The sequence below is a fragment of the Galeopterus variegatus genome, unplaced genomic scaffold (genome assembly GCF_000696425.1).
Source record: "Galeopterus variegatus unplaced genomic scaffold, G_variegatus-3.0.2 Scaffold3439, whole genome shotgun sequence".
Classification (NCBI taxonomy): Eukaryota; Metazoa; Chordata; class Mammalia; order Dermoptera; family Cynocephalidae; genus Galeopterus; species Galeopterus variegatus.
The window spans coordinates 5,355-25,971 of NW_007729550.1; the positions used below are offsets into that span (position 1 = coordinate 5,355).

At 37.9% G+C, this 20,617-nt stretch overlaps 1 protein-coding gene across 1 annotated transcript; it reads right to left on the reverse strand.

The window, feature by feature from the left end:
* Positions 1-996: 996 nt before the first annotated feature.
* On the reverse strand, positions 997-18,186 carry LOC103600738 (uncharacterized protein C1orf141-like; the record flags this gene model as incomplete). Its single annotated transcript, XM_008585069.1, has 4 exons — positions 18,122-18,186; positions 13,940-14,048; positions 13,009-13,163; positions 997-1,097 (listed from the first exon to the last, which is right to left on the reverse strand). Coding segments are annotated over exons 1-4 (430 nt in total), but the record flags the coding sequence as incomplete, so codon positions are not given.
* Positions 18,187-20,617: the final 2,431 nt, after the last annotated feature.

The following is a 20,617-nucleotide window of genomic DNA, read 5'->3' on the forward strand; positions in this document are numbered from 1 at the left end:
TTGATAAAAGATTCAAAGTCCAATGAACACAAAGTAGGATAAATAAAAATAATTCATCCCTGGACATATCATAGTGAAAATACATGAAACCAAGGAAAGAGAAAATCTTAAAAGCAACCAGAATGGATAGCTTTAAAGAAATGGCAATTAGGCTGTCTTATCAATTGCAACAATGGAAACCAGAAGATAGTGGAAGGATAACTTCCAACCTAAAATTTTATACTCAACAAAATATTCTTCCAGAATGAAGGTGAAACAACGACTTTTTTTTTTTTTCTTGTGACCGGTAAGGGGATCGTAACCCTTGGCTTGGTGTCACCCGCACTGCGCTCAGCCAGTGAGCGCACTGGCCAACCCTATAGAGGATCCGAACCAGCGGTCTCAGTGCTCCCAGCGCTGCACTCTCCCGAGTGAGCCACGGGTTAGGCCCAACAATGACTTTTTGGATGAACAAAAATTGAGAGAGCTCACCACAAGAAGATATGCACCAAGGAAATTCTAAAGGAGGTACTTAAAGGCAAAAGGAAAATGAGGCCAGATGTAAAGACAGAGAAGTAAAATTCTAAATTAACATAGGCTGAATAATAATAATAATAATAATAATAATAATAATAATAATAATAATAAATGTCTTATGTGTTATATAGTATTAAAACACAGAACAGTAATAACATAAAAATCAGGAGGGGAGTAAGATAATTTACATCCCGACAATGGAATACTGTTCAGTGCTAAAAAGAAATGAGCTATCAAGTTATGAAAATGCATGGAAGAAACCTGAGTGCATATTACTAAGTGAGAGAAGCCAATCTGAAAAGGCTACATACTGTATGATTCCAACTATATGATATTCTATGACATTCAGGAAAAAGGCAAAACTATGGAGGCAGTAAAAAGACCAGCGGTTGCTGGGGGTTGGGAGGAGGGAGGGATGAATAGGCAGAGCACAGAGGAGAGAAGCAAATATGCTACACAAAGAATTGCTTATTGACTTACTTTCATTACGCTTTATATTTGTTGGAACAAAGTGTGATCTTACAGGTGACTTTTCAAAATCACTCTTTCTAGGTTTGGGTTCACATTTGAAAGAGACACACCTGGAAGAAATAATAATTCACCTAAATTCAAATAATCAGAACAATTTACAAAATGAATCTAAAAAATAAATTTGAAGAAATGTGGTTAAGTCCCAGTTAATATAGATTTAAAAGTGTAAAAGATCAGAACTGATTGAGCAGGAGCTGAAAATATTAGTGATAATCATTTGCAGTAGAGGGGGACAGGAAACTGCCTGCTGTCATAATAGGATTGAAGGCACTCCAGGAAACTATTATTCAGAAGTTGATTAACCCTTTTAGAAAAATATGATGGCAATTTGCTCAATAAAATACTGGGAACATTACCAGAACTGAATCAAAGTGGTGGCACATGGAGTTATGGTTCAGATATCAGAATAGTATATCACATTTATTTATTGTGAGCAACAAATAAGTTTATTTGTTGTGAACAGGAATTTTTCTCCTCTAAATTCTTTAACTGGCTATTGATAGTACATAAGAAAGTTGATGGCATTGTGTAGTTAATGATATTTCTGACACCTAAGGAATGGAGCAACCTATGACTCCGTCCTCAGACCTCAGACTCTCACCCTTAGTTGATATTATCCATTCCCACACCTTTAAATATTTTATGTATAGACCAGTGTCCCCAGATTTATAGTCCAGACCCCAAACTCTTTCCTGAGCTCCAGATTTATACGAGGAGGTCTTTATGTTCATGGAAGGATTCATATTATCTTTTAATTCAATTTGTCCACAAACTTTTTGAAGCACCCTCCTATATCCAACTGCCTGCATGAGTCCTGCACTTAGATGTATTACAGGTATCTCAAGCAATATATTCAAAACCATTTCCTTGCTCCCACCCCCTTCCCAATCTGTTCCTCACCCAGGTTTAGGCCAGAAAGTTCAGACATCTTGACATCTCTTTCTCTCATTCCTCACTCCCAATTTGTCAGCAAATCTCACTGGGTCTTTCTTTAAATTATATTCCAAATCCAACCATTTTTTTCCTTCTTACTTCCACGCTATCTAAGACTCCTTCATCTTCCATCTGAACTGCTTCTCCAGCCTTCTTCTGTTTGCTCTCCCTGCCATCACTCTTGTCCCCAACATTCTATTCTCAACGCAGACATAGTAGCACGTGTAAAATATAAATGTGATTGCCATTCCCCTTGAGCCGTTCCCTACCAGACTCCAATAAAATTCAAAATTCTCACTGCCAGACAGGAAATTTCGCCCCAATTCTCATGTTCCTAAGTAGAGGAACTTCCACTGAATGCCCCTCTAGGCCCCCCTCTGCACACCCTTCACCCCTCACTCCACGGGGCAGTGGAGTGCACTTTCTAGCTGCTTGGTTTAGAGAAAGAAAATTAAGCTCCACTTAAGGACCTTGGCACTTGCTCTTCCCTCTGCCTGTAATATTCTTTCCCCAGGTGTTGACATGGTTTACTCCTTTATTTCGTAAGTCTCCTCTCAAATTTCCACCTCTTCAGAAAGCTCTTTTCTGTTCTCAACACCCAACCTAAAATAGTAATCCCTGCTGATCTTCATTTCCTTAATTTACTATATGTTTTGTTAATTTTTAAATTTAACTTTTTTAATTGACACATGATAATTGTATGTATTTCTGGGGTAAATGTGATATTTGGGTACATGTATAAAATATGCAATGATCATATCAGGGTAATTAGCATATCCATCACTTCCAACATTCGTCATTTGTTTGTGTTAGAAACATTCGAAATACATTTTTCTTTATGGCACTTATCATGAGTGGATAAGTCTCCCTGCCTTATCCTAGAATGTAAACTCTGAGGGCAGGGTCTTTGTTTAGTTCACTGTTGTATTCCCAGCACCCAGAACAGTGACTGGACATAGTACATGTGTAATAAATATTTGCTGAATGCATGAATTGTGTTGGTAAATTTTAACTGAACTATCATATAACCTTATAATTTCTAATGGGTTTTCAGTTTATTTATTCTCTTTGGGATGTTCAGTAAATAATTAATCTTCATAAAATAGTTCGTTTCAAAAAACTGTTTTATCTTATGCTCTTATTTAATATCATTGGGGAGCACTTCTAGAACAGTGTAGTACACTAGTAAGAATAGGTATTGTTCTGCTCCTAACTTAAATGATGAAGTGCATGGATTTTAGTAAAAAGCATTCTTTTTTTCCTTATCATCAATAGAGTCAAACATTCAGAAGGCTGCCAGCAGGACCAGTCATGCTAAATCCTTGTGAACTAATGTATGAAAGTGAAGGGCCAAGAATCACAAAAAGTCTGATTTTTTTTCCTCCTACTCCTTGATGATTAATATGCCCATGGCACCTGGGAACCCATCACACCTGTCATCACCTTCCATCATTTCCACCGTGTATCTGGAACTGCTTCCCAGAAGTGTGTGTGTGTGTGTGTGTGTATGTGTGTGTGTGTGTGCACATGTGTATGTGAATGTATATTTAAAGGATGGGGGCAAGGAGAAAGAACTGGTTTTGAAATAACTAAATAGGATCTTATTTATAGAAGCATTAAACAGGTTATTGACAGCTTGCCTTAGTTTTTATTCCAAGTGCCACAAATCTCCTAGACACAAAGCAAAACAAAGTCAAATAAACAAATAATCAACATCTCCTTGGCAATCATTCTCACTGTCATAAACTGAATGTTTGTGTCCCACCAACAGTTGTATGATAAAATCCTAACCCCCAATTAACAGTGATATGAAGTGGAGTCTTTGGGAGGTGATTAGGACATGAGGGTGGAGTCCTCTTGAATGAGATTAATGCCCTGAGAAGAAAAGACTGAAGAGCTTGCTTCCTCCCTCTGCTCTAGCCCATGTGAGGATACAAGAAGAAGACAGCCATCTTCAAACCAGGAAGAAAACCATCACCAAACACTGAATCTGCTGAGGCACTTTGGTCTTGGACTTCCCAGCCTCCGGAACCATGAGAAATAAATTGCTGTTGTTTAAGCCACCCAGACTATAGTATTCTGTTATAACAGCCTGAACAAAGACAGAAATTGTTACTAAGAAGTAGAGTGCTGCTGTAACAAAAACCTTAAATGGGGAAGCAGTTTTGGAACTGGTTAATGGGTAGAGGCTGAAAGAATTTTGAAGTGCATGCTAGAAAATGCTAATATTGCCATGAAGGGGCTTTCAAAGGCCTTTTGGTGAGGATTCAGAAAGGAAAGAGGAAAGCTCTGTCTTCTTAGAGAATACATATGTAATCGTGAACAGAATGTTGGTAGAAATATGGATAGTAAAGGTCATTCTGATGAAGTCCCAGATGGAAATCAGGAACATGTTATTGGATACGGAAGGAAAGGTCCTTATGGAGTGGCAAATAACTTGACTGATTTGTATTTGTTTTCTAGATTTTTGTGGGATATATAACTTGTGAGCAATACAATTGGATATTTAGGTGAGGAGATTTCTAAGCAAAGCGTTGAAGAAGCAGCTCAGTTCCTTCTGACATTTATAGTAAAATGCAAGAGGAGAGAAATGAATTGATGATGAAATTATTAGGCAAAAGGGAACCAGAACTTTAAGATTTAGAAAATGTTTAGCCTACTGATATTACAAAAAATGAGAAAGCATGTTCAGAGGAGAACTCTAAGGAGGTGGTAGACTGACCATTTGGTAAGGAATTAGTGTGGGTGTGAATCATGAATGTAATCAGCTAAAGCCAGGAATAGAGATGGGATTATACCAGCAGAAACACTGCCAGCTGTGACTAAAGGAAACAGAAAATGGGACAAAGTGAAGGAAGACTGTTGGACTTCTTAAACTCTACAGGACCAGACTGTAGAGCTATTGCATGCAACTATTCAACTGCAAACATGCACTAGTGTTCAAGATAAGGGGAAGATCTCCAAAAGCAATTCAGAGATCATCAGAGCTGCCACTCCCACCATAGGCTCAAAGTGCACATAGCTGGAGAGCAGGGCTGCCTCTACCTCGGTTTCAAAGGGTGAGACCCTTGCCTAGTGGAGCCACAGGCAACCCCACCAGGCAGAGCCTCAGAGGTAGGACCATTGCCCCAGTGGGACCTGGGGGTAAGATGACTGTCTCAGTGGATCCAGAAGGCAGAGTATTGAGCCAAAGAGGATTATTCTTGATCCTTAAGATCCCTAGAGTTTGTCTTGCTTGGTTTTGGACCTATTTGGGATCTGTCACCTCTTCCTTCTTTCCTGTCTCCCCCTTTTGTAATAGAAATGTCTATCCTATGCCTGTTCTGTCATTGTATTTTGGAAGCACATAACTTGTTTTGTTTCATGGGTTCATAATTGGAGAGAAATTTTGCCTCATAATGAATCTTACCTTGAGTCTCAACCATATCTGATTCAGATGATATTTGGTTGAGACTTTGGACTTTAGACTTTAGAGTTGGTACTGGAACCAGTTAAGATTTTGGGGTGTGTTGAGATGGAATGAATGTATTTTGCATGTTAGAAGGACATGAATTTTGGAGAGCCAGGGGTGGAATTCTATGAATGTTTAAATCTTTCCCAAATTCATATGTTGAAGCCTAAATTCTCAATGTTATGGTATTTGGAAGAGAGACCTCTGGGAGGTAATTAAGTCATGAAATGTGGCCTTATAATGGGATTAGTGCCCTTATAAGAAGAGACACGAGAATGATAATTTCCCTCTTTCTCTTTCTGCTATATGAGGATGCAAGAAGACAGCTGTCTGCAGACCAGGAAGAATACCCTCACAAGACATTGGATCTGCTGGTTCCTTGACCTTGGAGACTCTCTAGCCTCCAGAACTATGAGAATAAATTTCTGTTGTTTAAGCCACCCAGTCTATGGTTCCTTGATTGAGGAACAAGTTCCTCTGACAACCTCTCACATGTGCCCTTTTAAAGAGGTGGGTCTTTATGACTAGAGTGGGCCAGAAAACAGTTGATGGCTGAGAGGAAAGATGGTAACAGAGGCCAGTTAAGTAAGAGATTTTGTCTTTTTACCTCTTCCTCCTCCTTTACCCCCATACAAGGGGGTGTGCTGGTAAATGTTGAATAACCTTTTTTGTTTTCTTGCTTCTTATATTCAGTTCATATTGAATAACCTTTTCTTTGAGTGTAGTTCCAACACAGAATTTTGTGCATTTGTCAATGACATAAGCTACTTCTTTGCTGAACCAGACAGTAGTTTTAGAATACTAGAAAAATATTTCCTCAGTTTTTTGTGCTATTCAAAGTGTAATGGCTATAGGCAAGACATACTTTTAAGTTTAATCATCATTAACATTTTCTTTCTCACTTTCTTAAATCTAAACAAACTACTCAAACCCCAATTCATAGTGTTTGCCAATTTCTGTGGTGTAAATACTCCCACAGTCAATTTCAAGCTACCAATGTATGTGGAATTGGGAAAAGACGGGTAGTAGCATGATATTATATAATATTTACACCCAGTAGATACAATAGATGTAAATAACTTTAAGATAATAGATAATAGTAAAATGTAGAACTGGCAGGTTAGTTCAGTTGGTTAGAGCATGATGCTAATAACACTAAGATCCAGGGTTTGATCCCCATACCAGCCAATCACCAAAAAAAAAAAAAAAAAAAAAAAAGGATAATAGTAAAATGTAGTAAAGTAATTAGGAAATGATGAGATTTGAGTATAATCTTTATTTTTAGTATGTCATTTAATTTTTAGTTTACATAATTTTATTTTGAATGATAGATGTTTAATAACCACCTCACAAAATTTATGAAAATTCAACAGGAAGCTCTAATGAGTTGGTAGAAGCAGCCTTTTGCACACCACTGCTCCAATACCAGAGGAAAAAACGATTAGAGGAGAGAAGAGGAGGAGGTATTTTAGAGGAAGATCATATCTACCTCCCACTCAAAGGTGGGAGGACAGGAAGAATCAAATTGCTGGCTGTACCCCCTCTCCATTTCAGCTTCTCAAGCATCACTAGGCTGACTTGTATGCAGAAGAGAAAGGCTTGACTAGGCTGTGGGAACAAAATACTAAGTTGGGCAGACTTTTAACAGCCAAAGTGGTCAGGGTAAATTAGAGAAAGATAAAACTGTTTTATTTTGAATGTTTGTATATCCCTGAGTCAAGAATAGGCAATGAGATAGTATAAATATGAAACTAATATGAATATTACTGTAGTTTCCTTGTAGGCTGACAGGGACCTGGATGAGAGAATTCTATAATTCACTGATAAATAAGCCATAATTATTTTTACCACTCAGTTCTCCCTATTAGTAGGTGCTATGAACTTGTATTTTATTTTAGATTTCTAAAAAATCTATATTTGTTTTATATTCTTGTGGTCAGACTTCAGGATCAAAGCTATTTTTATAAAAAAGAATTGAGAACTATTCCATTTTTGTCTATGCTCAGAAACCATTTAAACAGTTCTTTGAAAACTTTAAAGAAACTCACCCTTGACACAGCTTCAAAGTGGTGGTTTTGTAAGAGTTCTCTGACTATTCTTTCAAATTTTTCTACAGTTATTTATCTATGTATGTTTTTCCTTCTTGAGATTATTTTCCCCATTCATTGGATCCATGTTTCAAAACAGTGTAGTTATACAAAGTATTCATCATAATTATTTTAATTTCTTCTATATCCATGATTATAGCTCTTTCCTTATTACTAATATTGTGTCTTTACGTTGTCATTACTTTTTCTCTTCAATTTCCCAAACTATGATCATTTTAACATTCTTTTGGGAGGTATTAGACATGCTAAGCATCCCAAATGCTCTTAAGGATTCAGTGTGCTTATGAGAGAAAAGCCAGAGTTTGGTGGAAATACCGGAAAATGACAAGATTTTCTTTTTTTGGTCCTTCAAAAAATGCATACTTAACATGATTGATTAGAAATATATTGAGCTAAGAACTAAACACTATACATTTGGTTTATAAGATTAATTGTACACAAATCCTGTCCTCAACTGATCTTGACTTTCTTTCTACTTTATATAGTCCCTTGCCATGATTTTTTGTTTTATTTTATTATATGGATTAATTTTGTGGATTTAATTGATGTATAACTAAATTATAGATATTGTTATTTAGAAGCAGATAGACTTTTGGGTAGATGAAATGGGTATATACACATAGTCATGTGTTGTTTAACAGCAGGGATACATTCTGAGAAATGTGTTGTTACATGATTTCATAGTTGTGCTAACATCATAGAGTGTACTTACACAAATCTAGATGGTACAGCCTACTACACACCTAGGCTATATAGTGTAGCCATTATAATCTTATGGGACCACCATAGTATATTTGGTCTGTCACTGACCAAAACATTGTTATGTGGCCCATAATGGTAATTTCCTTCTAGGCTGACAGGGACCCGGATGAGGACATTCTATAACTGACTGAGGAATAAGCCACGATGACTTTCACCACTCAGTTTTCAAGGAGGGCCCAAGCATCTGTCATTCTACTCCCAAACTTCTTCCCTAAAAGTAGGTGTTAAGAACTGACATTTGATCCTACTTACAAGTTAACAAATTAGCCTGCCACAGTTTCATTGATGCTGGCAGAAGACATGAGACTCCTGGATCAGAGACAAAGGACCATTTATTATTCAGCAATGGGAAAAGACAGGATCACTTTCTGCACCAGTTCTCCAAGCCCTAATTCCACAGGGCAATAGGCAGAGAGCCAGATGATACTTGCACACACACAGTGAGCTTGTTACGGGAATGGATCCCTGAGTTTAGAGAATCCAAATCTTTTATAATGTACGTAACCATATCAGTTCTTGCTCCAGAGGGTGGCACTATTTCTATCTTCCGAGGCTATTTGCTCTACAAATATCCTTGCAAAGACAGTCAGTGCCTCTGCTCACAGATGTACAGAAATGCAAGGGACCCAAAAAGAATTGTCTCTCAACAGAAGGGTGGAAGTAGGAGGAAGGAAAGGAAGGAATAAAAGCCTAGAAATAAAAATTATGTTCCTAGCACTGGATTCTCATAGAGGATGAGGAATAGCTAAATTATAAATTGAGGGGGTTAATTTTATAGTATGGGATCATAAATCTGTTATTTCTAAGTTTAATTGGTTTTGGACTTTTTGCAGTTTCAAAAAAAAATTCATCCCCCCATCCCTCCCCACCTTGCTTTTTTTTTTTTTTTTTTTAGCAAAATTCCCTGTGAAATTATATCCTGCCTTAGCTGAATTTAGGGGAATATAGATAGAGGCCTTGATTTTGAGTTGCATGGGCTGGAATTACAGGAAGGCTGCTTCACATCGCTGGAATGGATCATTGGAATGGCACCAGCATGCAAAGAGATGAAACCTGAGAGGAGGACACAGCTCAGGTGGGAGCATGTGGGTCACTCTAAAAGCTGCCCCTTTCCAGCCAGAAATCATTTATGGACTATTTCCCTGGTAATTCTTGGGAACGTTTTATGTTTTTAGACAGCCACATTGAGATGGAAGCCCAGAGTTTTCATTCTGGCATCATGGGATAATTTTAAATACATTTTTCCGTAATAAATATAACCAGTTTGAGATCTTTATTGGGATGGATCTTTATTTTATTTGTAATTAATTTTAATTTGGACACAATACTTATCCAAGTAATTTTCTCAGAATGAATACACTGGTATATTACTTTCTAAAGTCTTTTGTGTTCAAAAAGCATGTTGCTCTTTTGTTTTCATCAAACAAAACAGAGGATTCCTGAATAGCCATTCTGTCTAAAAGTTGAAAATGGTTTACAGTTTTCTAGCCTCAGAGATGCAGATGAGATATATAAAACTGATTTTATTTCCTTTCCTTTGTAATTAACCTGTTTTTTCTGCCTTTGGAATTAAGTGATTTTACCATAGGTCTAGCACTTGGTGACCCTTTTGACTTGAAAATTCAAGTCTGTCTTCAAAATAAGGACATATTTCCTGCTTTTTAAAAATTATTTTCTAATCATCTATTTCTCTCTCTTCTGATTGATATATTAAGTATATATCTATATATTGAGTATCCTGAAATTGTGCTATATGTCTCTTTTCAATCTGATTTCCATTTTTTTGTAGTTTTGCAAGATTGTGTCTCTATTTGATCTTCTACATTGTCAACCCAGTTTTCATCCATATTCTATTTTTAATTTCCCTATTTGTTTTTTTTTTTTTTTTTTCCTTTCCTTTTTGTCTTTTTTTTTCGTGACCGGCAACGGATCGCAACCCTCAGTGTCGCACCTGTACCGGACCAGGACCGGCAACGGGATCGCAACCCTCGGTGTTGCACCCGCACCTCGCTCAGCCAGTGAGCGGCCGGTCTGTATGTAGGATCCGAACCCTTGGCGGGAGCGCCACTGCGCTCCCAAGCGGCACACTGTAGCAGTGCACCACTGGGCCGGCCCCTCCCTATTTGTTTTTGATTCAGATTTTTATGGCGGGAGCGCCACTGCGCTCCCAAGCGGCACACTGTAGCAGTGCACCACCGGGCCGGCCCCTCCCTATTTGTTTTTGATTCAGATTTTTTAAAAAGTCTTCTTCCTCCCACCCCCCCAGTTATTTCTGCCCTTAAGAGACATATTTTCTAAAGCTCTTCTGTTGTTCTCATTAAATCTGCCTCATTAGGAGTCACCTGTTCTGATTGTTTGGCTTCATCTCCCTACTTAAGAGTCCCCTTAAATGACCCCTTAAATGTGACTTCTCTTTGGCTTCTCTTTTCAGTGAGTATAGGTTCCTTCAGCACCTCTAATGTTCAGGCTATTTGGAACTCAGGTAATATCAGGCAGTGAGAGATGAGATCCTTTTGTAGTGAATCAGTGGCAAACAGGTTGTCCCACTAGGATCTCTTGATTGAGAAATGAAGAGCCTGTAGCAATGGTTCTCAAATTGCTAGTTGCATATTAGAATCACCTGAAATGCTTTGAAAAAAATATCTACAGTTAAGTCATAGTCTCTAGGATTGGGGACATAGCATGTTTTTAAAAAGCTCACAGGTGATTTTAACAAGCCACCAATGTTAAGAAGCCCTACTCCAGAATCTCAGGCTTCTCCAGGTATGAGCAACTGGGAGTCCACTTCCAGCTTCAGAGAAGAGGGGGTGTTCAGCCAATAGTGAGGTTCTCCCCACAGGGAGTTGGAGGAGGTAAGGCCCTCAGCTTCCTTGAATCCTTATGGAGCCTTAAAAGAATCTAGATTTATGTCAGTTGTAGCAAGGTCGGCATGAACCTCTGTTTCCACTCACATAAATGTCTCCATCTTCTCCACCCTTTCTGTTCCACCCCACCCACTCCACTTAACTATTAAGTCACATGTTATCTAAGATTTCAGAAATGCTTGCCTTAAGTCAACATGGCTTAAGTGTACCTCGTTACCATCTTATTTTTAATGATTGGAATATATGATTGCATATTGCAAAAACAAAGCTTATATTTTTGTTGTTGGTCTTTTTTGTTTTTGTTTTGAGTGCCTACTATATATTGGGGAACTTTAAACTCTTCATGTATATTAACCCATTTAATTCTCACAAGTACCCTGTAGAATATATACTATTATCATCCCCACTGTAAAGATGTGGAAACTGAGGCACAAAGAGTTTGTAAAACAGAGCTAATAGAAAGCAAAGCTAGTATACAAACCTGGCAACTGATCTATACACCCCACCCTCTTAATCTCTATGCCAGACTAGTATCACGCAAAGAATATGACATATATTGAATGAAAGAAAGAAGGAATTTAGCCAATTAAGTTTCACTACAGGCTACAACTGTATTCTCTATTCATATTAAATTATCTTTTCTGCATGTAACTTTATCCTTCTGTTAAAAAATAAATTGAATCCATAGAACACACCAATGTAAACAGCATATCATTGCTGATATGAGGATAGGAGCTTTCTGCCTTATGCTCTGTTATTTAAGTAATCTTTCTGGTGTGGCTAGAAAAGGACTCACTGCAAGATGGGTTACTTCCTGGAACAGGCAGGTTCTGGAGATACTACGACTCTAGCAAAAGGTCAGGTTCTCTGAGGAGCCCTCATGATTTTCAACTACTTCTTTGCTACTTAATGATATTTCTAAAATCTAATTCTGAGTATGCACTGCCCTATTTAACCCTTCAGTGGTTCCTCACTGCCTTAGGAGATTGTTCAAAGTTCTTTAGCTGGCTTATAAGGCCTTTGGTGATCTGACGTTTCCTAACCTCTTTAGCCTCATTTCTTACCAATCACTCTTCAGTCTTTACCTGGTATACCATGCACTTCATCACCAAGCCTGAAAACTCCCCAGTCATCCTATTGAATGGGGTAGTAATAAAAAGCACAGGCTCTGAAATCAGGCTGTTGGGATTTAAATCCACCCTCTGCCCCTTGTTAGCTATGTGACCTTGGACAGGTTATTTAACTTTATTTTGATTTGGATTTTTCGTCTGTAAAACTGCACTTAACACATTGGATTGTTACACAGAATAAATAAGAACAGTATCCACACTACCACCAATATCCAGTTGATTTGAAATTCTATTGATTCTACATCTTATTACTTCTCTTTTGGGGCTCTCCTCTACATTTCTGATGCCTGGAAAAATTACATAGCATTACACATGTACACAATGCCAGTGAAAAGCCAAGTATGACATATTCAGGCTATCCCTGGTAAGTACTCAGAGAAACTGCCTTACTTAGTTTTCTAGGCAGACTTTTTCCTGAAGTATATCAGTTAAAGTTTGAAATAAATTCTGACATTAATTTTAGGCAATATAATTGAGCTCAAGAAAAGCCTTTCTTTACAAATTCAGAATTGTAATTGCCATCTACACTAATGAAATATTATAATAAATATTTTATAAACTAGGACTATTCAGAATGATTTAGTATATTTTAACTCATAACCATTTAAAAATATACCATATGGCAAAGCTTTCATTTACTATACATTGCATAATCTAAGACAAATATGTTTTAAAACTCCAAACTGAAAGTTTGAAATAGTTATGATAGTTACCTTTTTGATCTTTTAATGCCACATGATTTGTCTTCTGTGACCTTTGATACTGCCTTAGTGGATGTAGCAATAGCTTCTTCAAATTCCAACTGAAAATCAAATGTCAGCGGTGTAACCAAAGTCTTTTTCTTTCCTTCACTCTGAAGCCTGTTTTTCTGTAGCAAAGCCAAAGTGGAAAAAAAGAAGTTATTTTTATATAGGGAAAATCCTGTGTGAAAAGGACAAAAATTAATCTCATTTTATACACACACACACACACACACACACAGAATTTATGTGTGGGCAGTAATGGAAAAATATTACAGGTTGAAAATTGGGGGCCGTGGGTACCAACTTTTTTTTATGCCTTTGCTGAGTGACCTGAGGCTTTTTTTTCCCATCTAAGAAATGAGGGTGTTATATTAGGTGATCATTTAGACTCCCTCCTAACACTAAAATTCAGAATTTGAGGAAAGGGCTGGCTGGTTAGCAGAAAGGCTATATATTCAGCAAAGACAATATTGATACGTAGGGTTGTTGGAACCATAGCAGGCATGTCTCTCCACTGGGTCCTCTTCATTAACTATGCCAAATGTTCTCTTCCTTTTAATAGACCATCGGAATAACTTTTTGTATGTTTAACATATCAGTAAGAACTAAGAATAGCCACATTTAACATTTGGGTGTTTAGGATTTTTTTTTATCTAGAGCAGGTTTGATACAGACCATAACCTACCATGGCAGCTATCTAGAAGTTGTCTTGTATATTTAATTAATTCCTTTTAGTATTCACTTACTTAGATGACTCATTCAAATAACATAATTTTTTGCTTTTTAAAAATTAGTTTACATCTTCATATTAATACATCATTAACTAAAAAGTAAAATTATTCATATTTAAAATGTCAACTTTTTAATGATTAAATTGGATTTTAACTTGTATTTTACAAACCTTTGCTCTTCCAGCCAAGATTATCTTTGCTTGCTTATCAAGGACATCTAACTTCTCTAAGATTTTGTACAGCAGAGTCAAGAATCCAGGAATACTAACCCAAAGCTCCCTTTATATTATTAATTTTTAAAATTTGAGTAGATCACTATGCATTCAATGTATTTTTCAATTGAATGGGCTCCAGTGGCATTTAAGTGTAAAAGTTATATGGCTCACAGGAAGTATTGAATTTATCAACATTTTTAATGAACATCAATGTCAATGCTAAGGTTCTTTCTAGCTCAAGAAAATCTATGATATTTCTCCCATATTCTATATTATTCAATCAATATCACACAGAAACAATAATGCACGAAAAGCCAAGGATTCAGGATCCTATGCCAAAAGCAGACATTATTTTGTATTTGTTTTCTTTTCACTCTTCTCTACTCTCTTTCCTTCACCATACGAGTGTGAATTCCTCATGCTCTGATAGAGATTTCCCATCCTATTATGCTCTCTGCTATGCTGCTAGATATTCCACCTCCATCCCATGATGTAGTCCATTGTGACACAGAAGTTACACACAGAAAATTCTGGTCCATGGGGGTGCAGGCAGACAGCATGCCCTGTTACAAACCACATAGCCTAAGGTTGTAGGTTGGAAAGGGGAGATTCAGAGTAAAGGTGTTAGTACAATGTTCATGACTCCGACTCTCTGGGTCTCCTACAGGAGAATCTGGGACAGATTTTGGAAGGGGATTAGATTATGTGGACACTATATACTTTCTTTTCAGACCCGGGAACCAGCCTTCTTGTATATTCTAAAAACAACTAAGGAATTCTAGTTTCTGTGTTTCCCTTAAACATAACAAGAGTTCTGTGGGATGGAGAAGGCTTCCGTATTTCTTACCAAAATTTCTTTTATTGGAGATAAAGATTTCTCTCAGCAGGAGATACAAAGATAAATAACTGGAAGAACCAACATATTGAAGTGAATGGGCTTCCCGGTTTGGAGAGGATTTGGTCACCACAATCCCAGAAAACTCCTTTCACCCCTCCCTAAATATACATAATCACTTATCTTGTACATGCTACATTCTAAATATCTTTTTGCTTTTTTCCTCTAATCTAGTCATATTGCTACTGCCTCAGTTTAGGATTCCATAACCTGTTGCCTGGATTATTGCAATAGTTTCAAAATATGTCTATACATTTGATCCATTCTATCCTCCATCCTATTCTTTACATCTGAATTACTTTTTTCAAGAAAAATACAATTACATGACTCTCTGCTTAAAGCTTCAACCCCTCCCAACAGCTTCCAGAACATATTTCAAGTTCCTTGATTTATCATGCAAGGCTCATAGTTTGGCCTCTGACTAAATCTTTAACCTCATCTGTCTCTTGCTCATGTACACTTGATACCCCAGTCATAATGAACAACTTGTGGTTCATTAAATATGTTGTATTTTCCTCTATTTGCTTTGTTTTTGCTAATCCTTTTGCCTCCAACATCATTCTTCCATTCCCTGTCCTACTCGTTCTTCAAGACCCAACACCACAAGCAACACCTCTCCTAGGAAGCTTTCTCGGATACACTATGATTTAGATGCCAAATGTCTGTGCTCATATGACATCTTATTGTAAACTGCTATCCTAGCACTTATCACACTATAATAAAACATGTGATATATTTGTCTTATTCTATACTATGTGTTTCTTGAAGGCTGGGACCATGTCTAATTTATCTTTGCATCCCTAATACCTAACAACTTGAATGAATGACTTAATCATCAGCTACAGAGGAAATGGACAACTGTAAATGTATGACTGTTTTTAGCTTGTGTTTATATTTATGAGTATGCACGAATCTTTGACAGAGTCCTGTTGAGGTTCTTCCAGATCAAGCCATAGCATTAAAAAAAAAAAAAAAAAAAAAGAGGAAGAGAAAATTGGTTGAAGGGAAGTAAAAGTTAAAGGAATAGATCCTATATTAAATGTAACATAGCAAACATTGCTTTCTCCCCCACCTTCAAACTTAGAAAGGCAGCATAGTGTACTGTTTAAGAACATAGACCCTGGATTCAGACTTTCTGGGTTTGAATCCTTAGCTCTGCTGCTTACCAGTTGTGTGACTGTGGGCTTGCTTAATCTTTCTGTGTTGCCCATCTATAAAATGAAAATAATAAAAGTACCTATTTCAAGGTTGTTATGAGGTTTAATTATGCAAATGTAAGTGACATATAAGTGGTAAATAAAATAAATAAATCTAAGTAATGATACACTTACCAGTCAGAAATAAGATGTGTGGGATTTCCTATAAATGCTGCAAAATGCACATTCTCCATCTGCAAACCATTTCATTTTTTTCTGCCATACTTGCCACCATGTGATCAATGGTCTCCATACGTCTGACTTTCTTTCTATTTGCTTCCTTTGCAATATATTTCTTCAGTTACACCTATCCTAAATCACTTTGGAACTTGGGAAACAATGAGAATTTATTCAGCAATTTAGTATCTTCTATTTTAATCCAGTAATTAAGTATCTTCTGTAAAATGTTATCTGATTATTTTGTTTCCTTTCCTTTCCTAATTTCCTCATAGTTTTACTTCTGAACTTTCTATTAAATTCTTAATTTTGAGTTCAGTGAATAGAAATTAAAACTCATTGCCCTATAAAGCCCAAGTATAGGTCTTGAGAAGTTAGTAACCATTTAGGGAGATTACCCTGATAAGCATTACTATGTCTCCATACCGGCATCTCGTCAAAAAACAATATTAGTATTGTGGTTAACAGATATCTAATCATCCCCTTTTCAAATGTTATATTAACTGTGGGTGGGAGAGATGATCTCACTTCTTAAATATGTATAAGTATGTCTGAAGCATTCTTATAGGGGGAAATGCTCTCATCTGGAATACAGGGTCTTTATGTGGTCACGGAAACCTATTTCATAGAATCTCGGGGTTAGAATGCATCAAGTCTTTCACATAATTCTATGAACACTGGGGCTACATTGATACAAAACTCTTCTGATCCTTGCTTTGACTTCCATTGCCCTTGCCCTCCTTCAGACCTTTAGGTTTTCACTTTCCCGGCCCTGGGTTACTGCACTGTACTCCCCCTTATTTTGCCTGCCCCTAGCTTTCCTCCTCATCCCTCTAATACTGATCTTTCAAAATGTTACCAGAACTGTCTTTCTTAAACAGGACATTGATCAGGTCCAGCTCCAACCCACAAAGGTTGGCTTGCTTCTCATTACCTGCAGGATGACACCCAAACTCTTCAGAGGATAGCAGACCGTTCAAGAAACACAGTCCAGAATCTGGCTCAGCTCACCTTTTCCAGTTTATCCACTCTGTCCCTTCCTCTTCCACTATATTCGACTACTCCTGTTCCCTGGATGCTTCCTGCCCTTTTCCCAAGCATGTCCCCAACTCGTGTTTCCTTCCACTCAGAATGTTCTCTCCTCATGTCTTCCAGTCCAAAGCCTACTCTTAACCAAATCCTAGTGTAAAGACAACTACTTTCAAAAAACTGGTCTTAGTGTCCTCTCATTCTTTGTCTTGGTGAAAGTCCCTTTTTCTTACGTTCTCTTATTGCACAGATAACACACCGGGAGGAAAGACCTTGTGAGGACACAGTGAGAAGGCAGCCATCTCCAAGACCAGGAGAGAGGCCTCCAAAGAAATCACCCCTAAAAATCTACAACTTTTAGCTTCCAGTACTGTGAGAAAACAAATTTCTATTGTTTAGCCTCCCAGTCTGTGGTATTTTGTTATGGCAGTCCTAGCAAACTAATTCAGCCCACAAATTGGGAGAACTAACTTTAAAACTCATTAATAAAAGATAACTATAAACCTGGCCCATGTTCTTAGATCCATGTCATTTATATTCTTGTCCTTTTTTTGTTATGACAGAGGGAGAGAAAGCTTACTTTTCGTTTCTAACTGTTACTAAAATTTGCCTGTCACCAACTTGAGGTTGGAAGGGACGTTTCTAAGGAAAAATATTAAGGCAATTTTAAAGTATGATGTACATGCATTGGGGAATATTATTGGGAGCAACCAATCTGATAATGATTCTAAGAATTGATTGGCTCACTCAACATGGGCCCACTACTACCGCAGGAGTGATTAGCGCCCCCAGCCTCTCCAGCTTCCTCGGCGACAGGCAAGTTGGAAATGTATCAATTACGTGCCCTTGAGCTGCCTCTGGCGCCTCTCCCCGCCCCCCAGTTCTCCTTCCCGCGGCGCCTCCATCCTTCTTGGAAGAGGAGCCCGATTCAAACACTCTATGCCTATGGTCCTTTCATGGAAAGCCAAAATTGGGGGCAAACTTGAGGAAGTTCATTCATATTAAGCATCGAAGAGGCAAAGGGTTTTTCAAGGCACCTGGAAGAGCCTCTCGGCCCCGCCTCCCACCTGCGTCCCACACTCACCTGAGAGCCCAGCTTCAGGTTACGCCTCTCGCATCCCACCCGTACTCTCTCCCCTCCCAGATCCCACTGGCGAAAGTTCCACCGACTGGGGGGACAAAAAGGATGTTTTAATAAAACTACGTTTTTTCTATTTCACCTCCCACCCCTGTACAGATCGTGATTTCCAGCTTTTCCAACGCAAAACAAACCCCATCTGCTTTCTCTTCTGGCTCTGGTAGTTACTCCCCTCCCCCGCCTTTAGTCCCGTAGCAACGCGTCCTGTGTCCATAGAAACAGTTTCCCAAGCTTTCCCTACCTTGAAAGGTCTTGAGAGCAGCGTTCTCTTTTCTTGGAGGGGTTTCGCCCACGTACTTTAGTCACGAAACGTTAAAGTGATTCACCAAATACTTACGGGTATAAAAAGCGGGTGGGTAGGTGGGAGAGGAAACTCCCCCCCCCCAAAAAAAAACTTATGGGTATAAAACCCGACTATGCTGAGGGAGGGGAGGGAAAGAGAGGTTTAGGAAGGGAGAATTAAGTAAAAAGAACTGGGGAGCAGTGATTTTGCTTTCCTTTATGGCAATTCCTTCTTCCTTTTGCACTTTCTTGGAAAAGGAAAACCTCAAAGAGAAGTTTAAAACTTTCCCCATGCAGCTTGCAGGTTTGAATGGAAGTAGACAGTTTATATTTGAATATTTGATGGAAGATAACTTTCGTGACTTACAACATGAAGAAAAAAAAATACCCATTCTTATTCCCAAGGCCAAGAAACCACCCATGTGGTTACTAAAATCACCCTTGTATTATGTAAGTTGCATAGCGGGTTTGGACACATATGCACACACCACGGAACCATAATCTACAAATGACTTGAAAACAGCTTGTATTTGATCAAGAATGGCAGGAAATTTCTATATTGATTAAATTTTTATTCAAGAGTTAAATAGTAAGCATTTCAGGAATGTACTTTGATGCAAATCACAATAGAATAAAAAAGCTTTAAAAAACCAGCATTAATCATTACAATGTAAGTCCTTGCTAGTAGCAGTAGCAGAAACTTTGCAAAAAATTTGTTTATACAACTACGGATAGAATTGTCATATGATCCAGTAATTTCACTGCTGAGTATATACCCAAAGGAATGGAAATCATCATGAAAAAGAGATACCCGCACTCCCAGGTTTATCGCAGCTCTATTTACAATAGCCAAGATACAGAACCAATCTAAATGTCCATCAACAGGCGACTGGATAAGGAAAACGTGGTATATATTCATAATGGAATACTACTCTGTAACAAGAAGGAAAGAAATTCTGCCATTTGCAGGAACATGGGTGAACTTGGAGAAAATTATGTTAAGTGAAATAAGCCAGGCACAGAAAGAGAAATACCGCATGTCCTCACTCATAAGTGGGAGATGAAAAAAAAGTAAGAAAGAAAGAAACAACAATTACAATAATTCCTTGAACTCTCAAAAGGAGAGAACAAGACTGAGGACACCAGAGGTGGGAAAGGGAGAAGATATGTATAGCAATGTATAACAACTTTCCACAAAAAATGAATACAATTACATTGTGTAATTGAAAAAATATATAACAACATAAAAGAATGTATTTGAAGTATGCAGAAATCAAAATTTGGCTAGAGGGCTGTCTGTTTAGCTCAGATGGTTAGAGCCCCTCCTTATAAAACCAAGGTCAAGGGTTCAGATCCCCTTGCTGGCCAGCCATCAAAAAAAAAAAAAAAATTGGCTAGAAATTGCTATTCATAGTCAATGCATGAAATCAAATCATTGGAATAAATTTATTTTACATGCTTAAGATATATGAAATACAGGGGCCGGCCCGGTGGCACACTGCTATAGTGCGCCACTTGGGAAGCGCGACGGCGCTCCCGCCCGAGGGTTCGGATCCCACATACAGACCGGTTCCCACTCACTGGCTGAGCGAGGCGCGGGGGCAACACTGAGGGTTGCGATCCGTTGCCGGACACGGAAAAAGACAAAAAAAAAAAAAAAAAAAAAGATATATGAAATACAATAATAAAAAGTATAAGGTACTTTGATTCTGTCATTTTTTAAAACCATATACATTCAAGTACAATGATTTGTATGGAACTGGTAACTAGAATCTAGATGGTAGTGGTGATTTGTCTAATGCTATGTGGTAAATGTGTCCCCCAAAAGTTCATTCATGTGTTGGAAACTTGATCCCCATTATAACAGTGTTAAGAGGGTGGGAAACCCAATTATGTCATTTGAAAGGTGGGTCCTA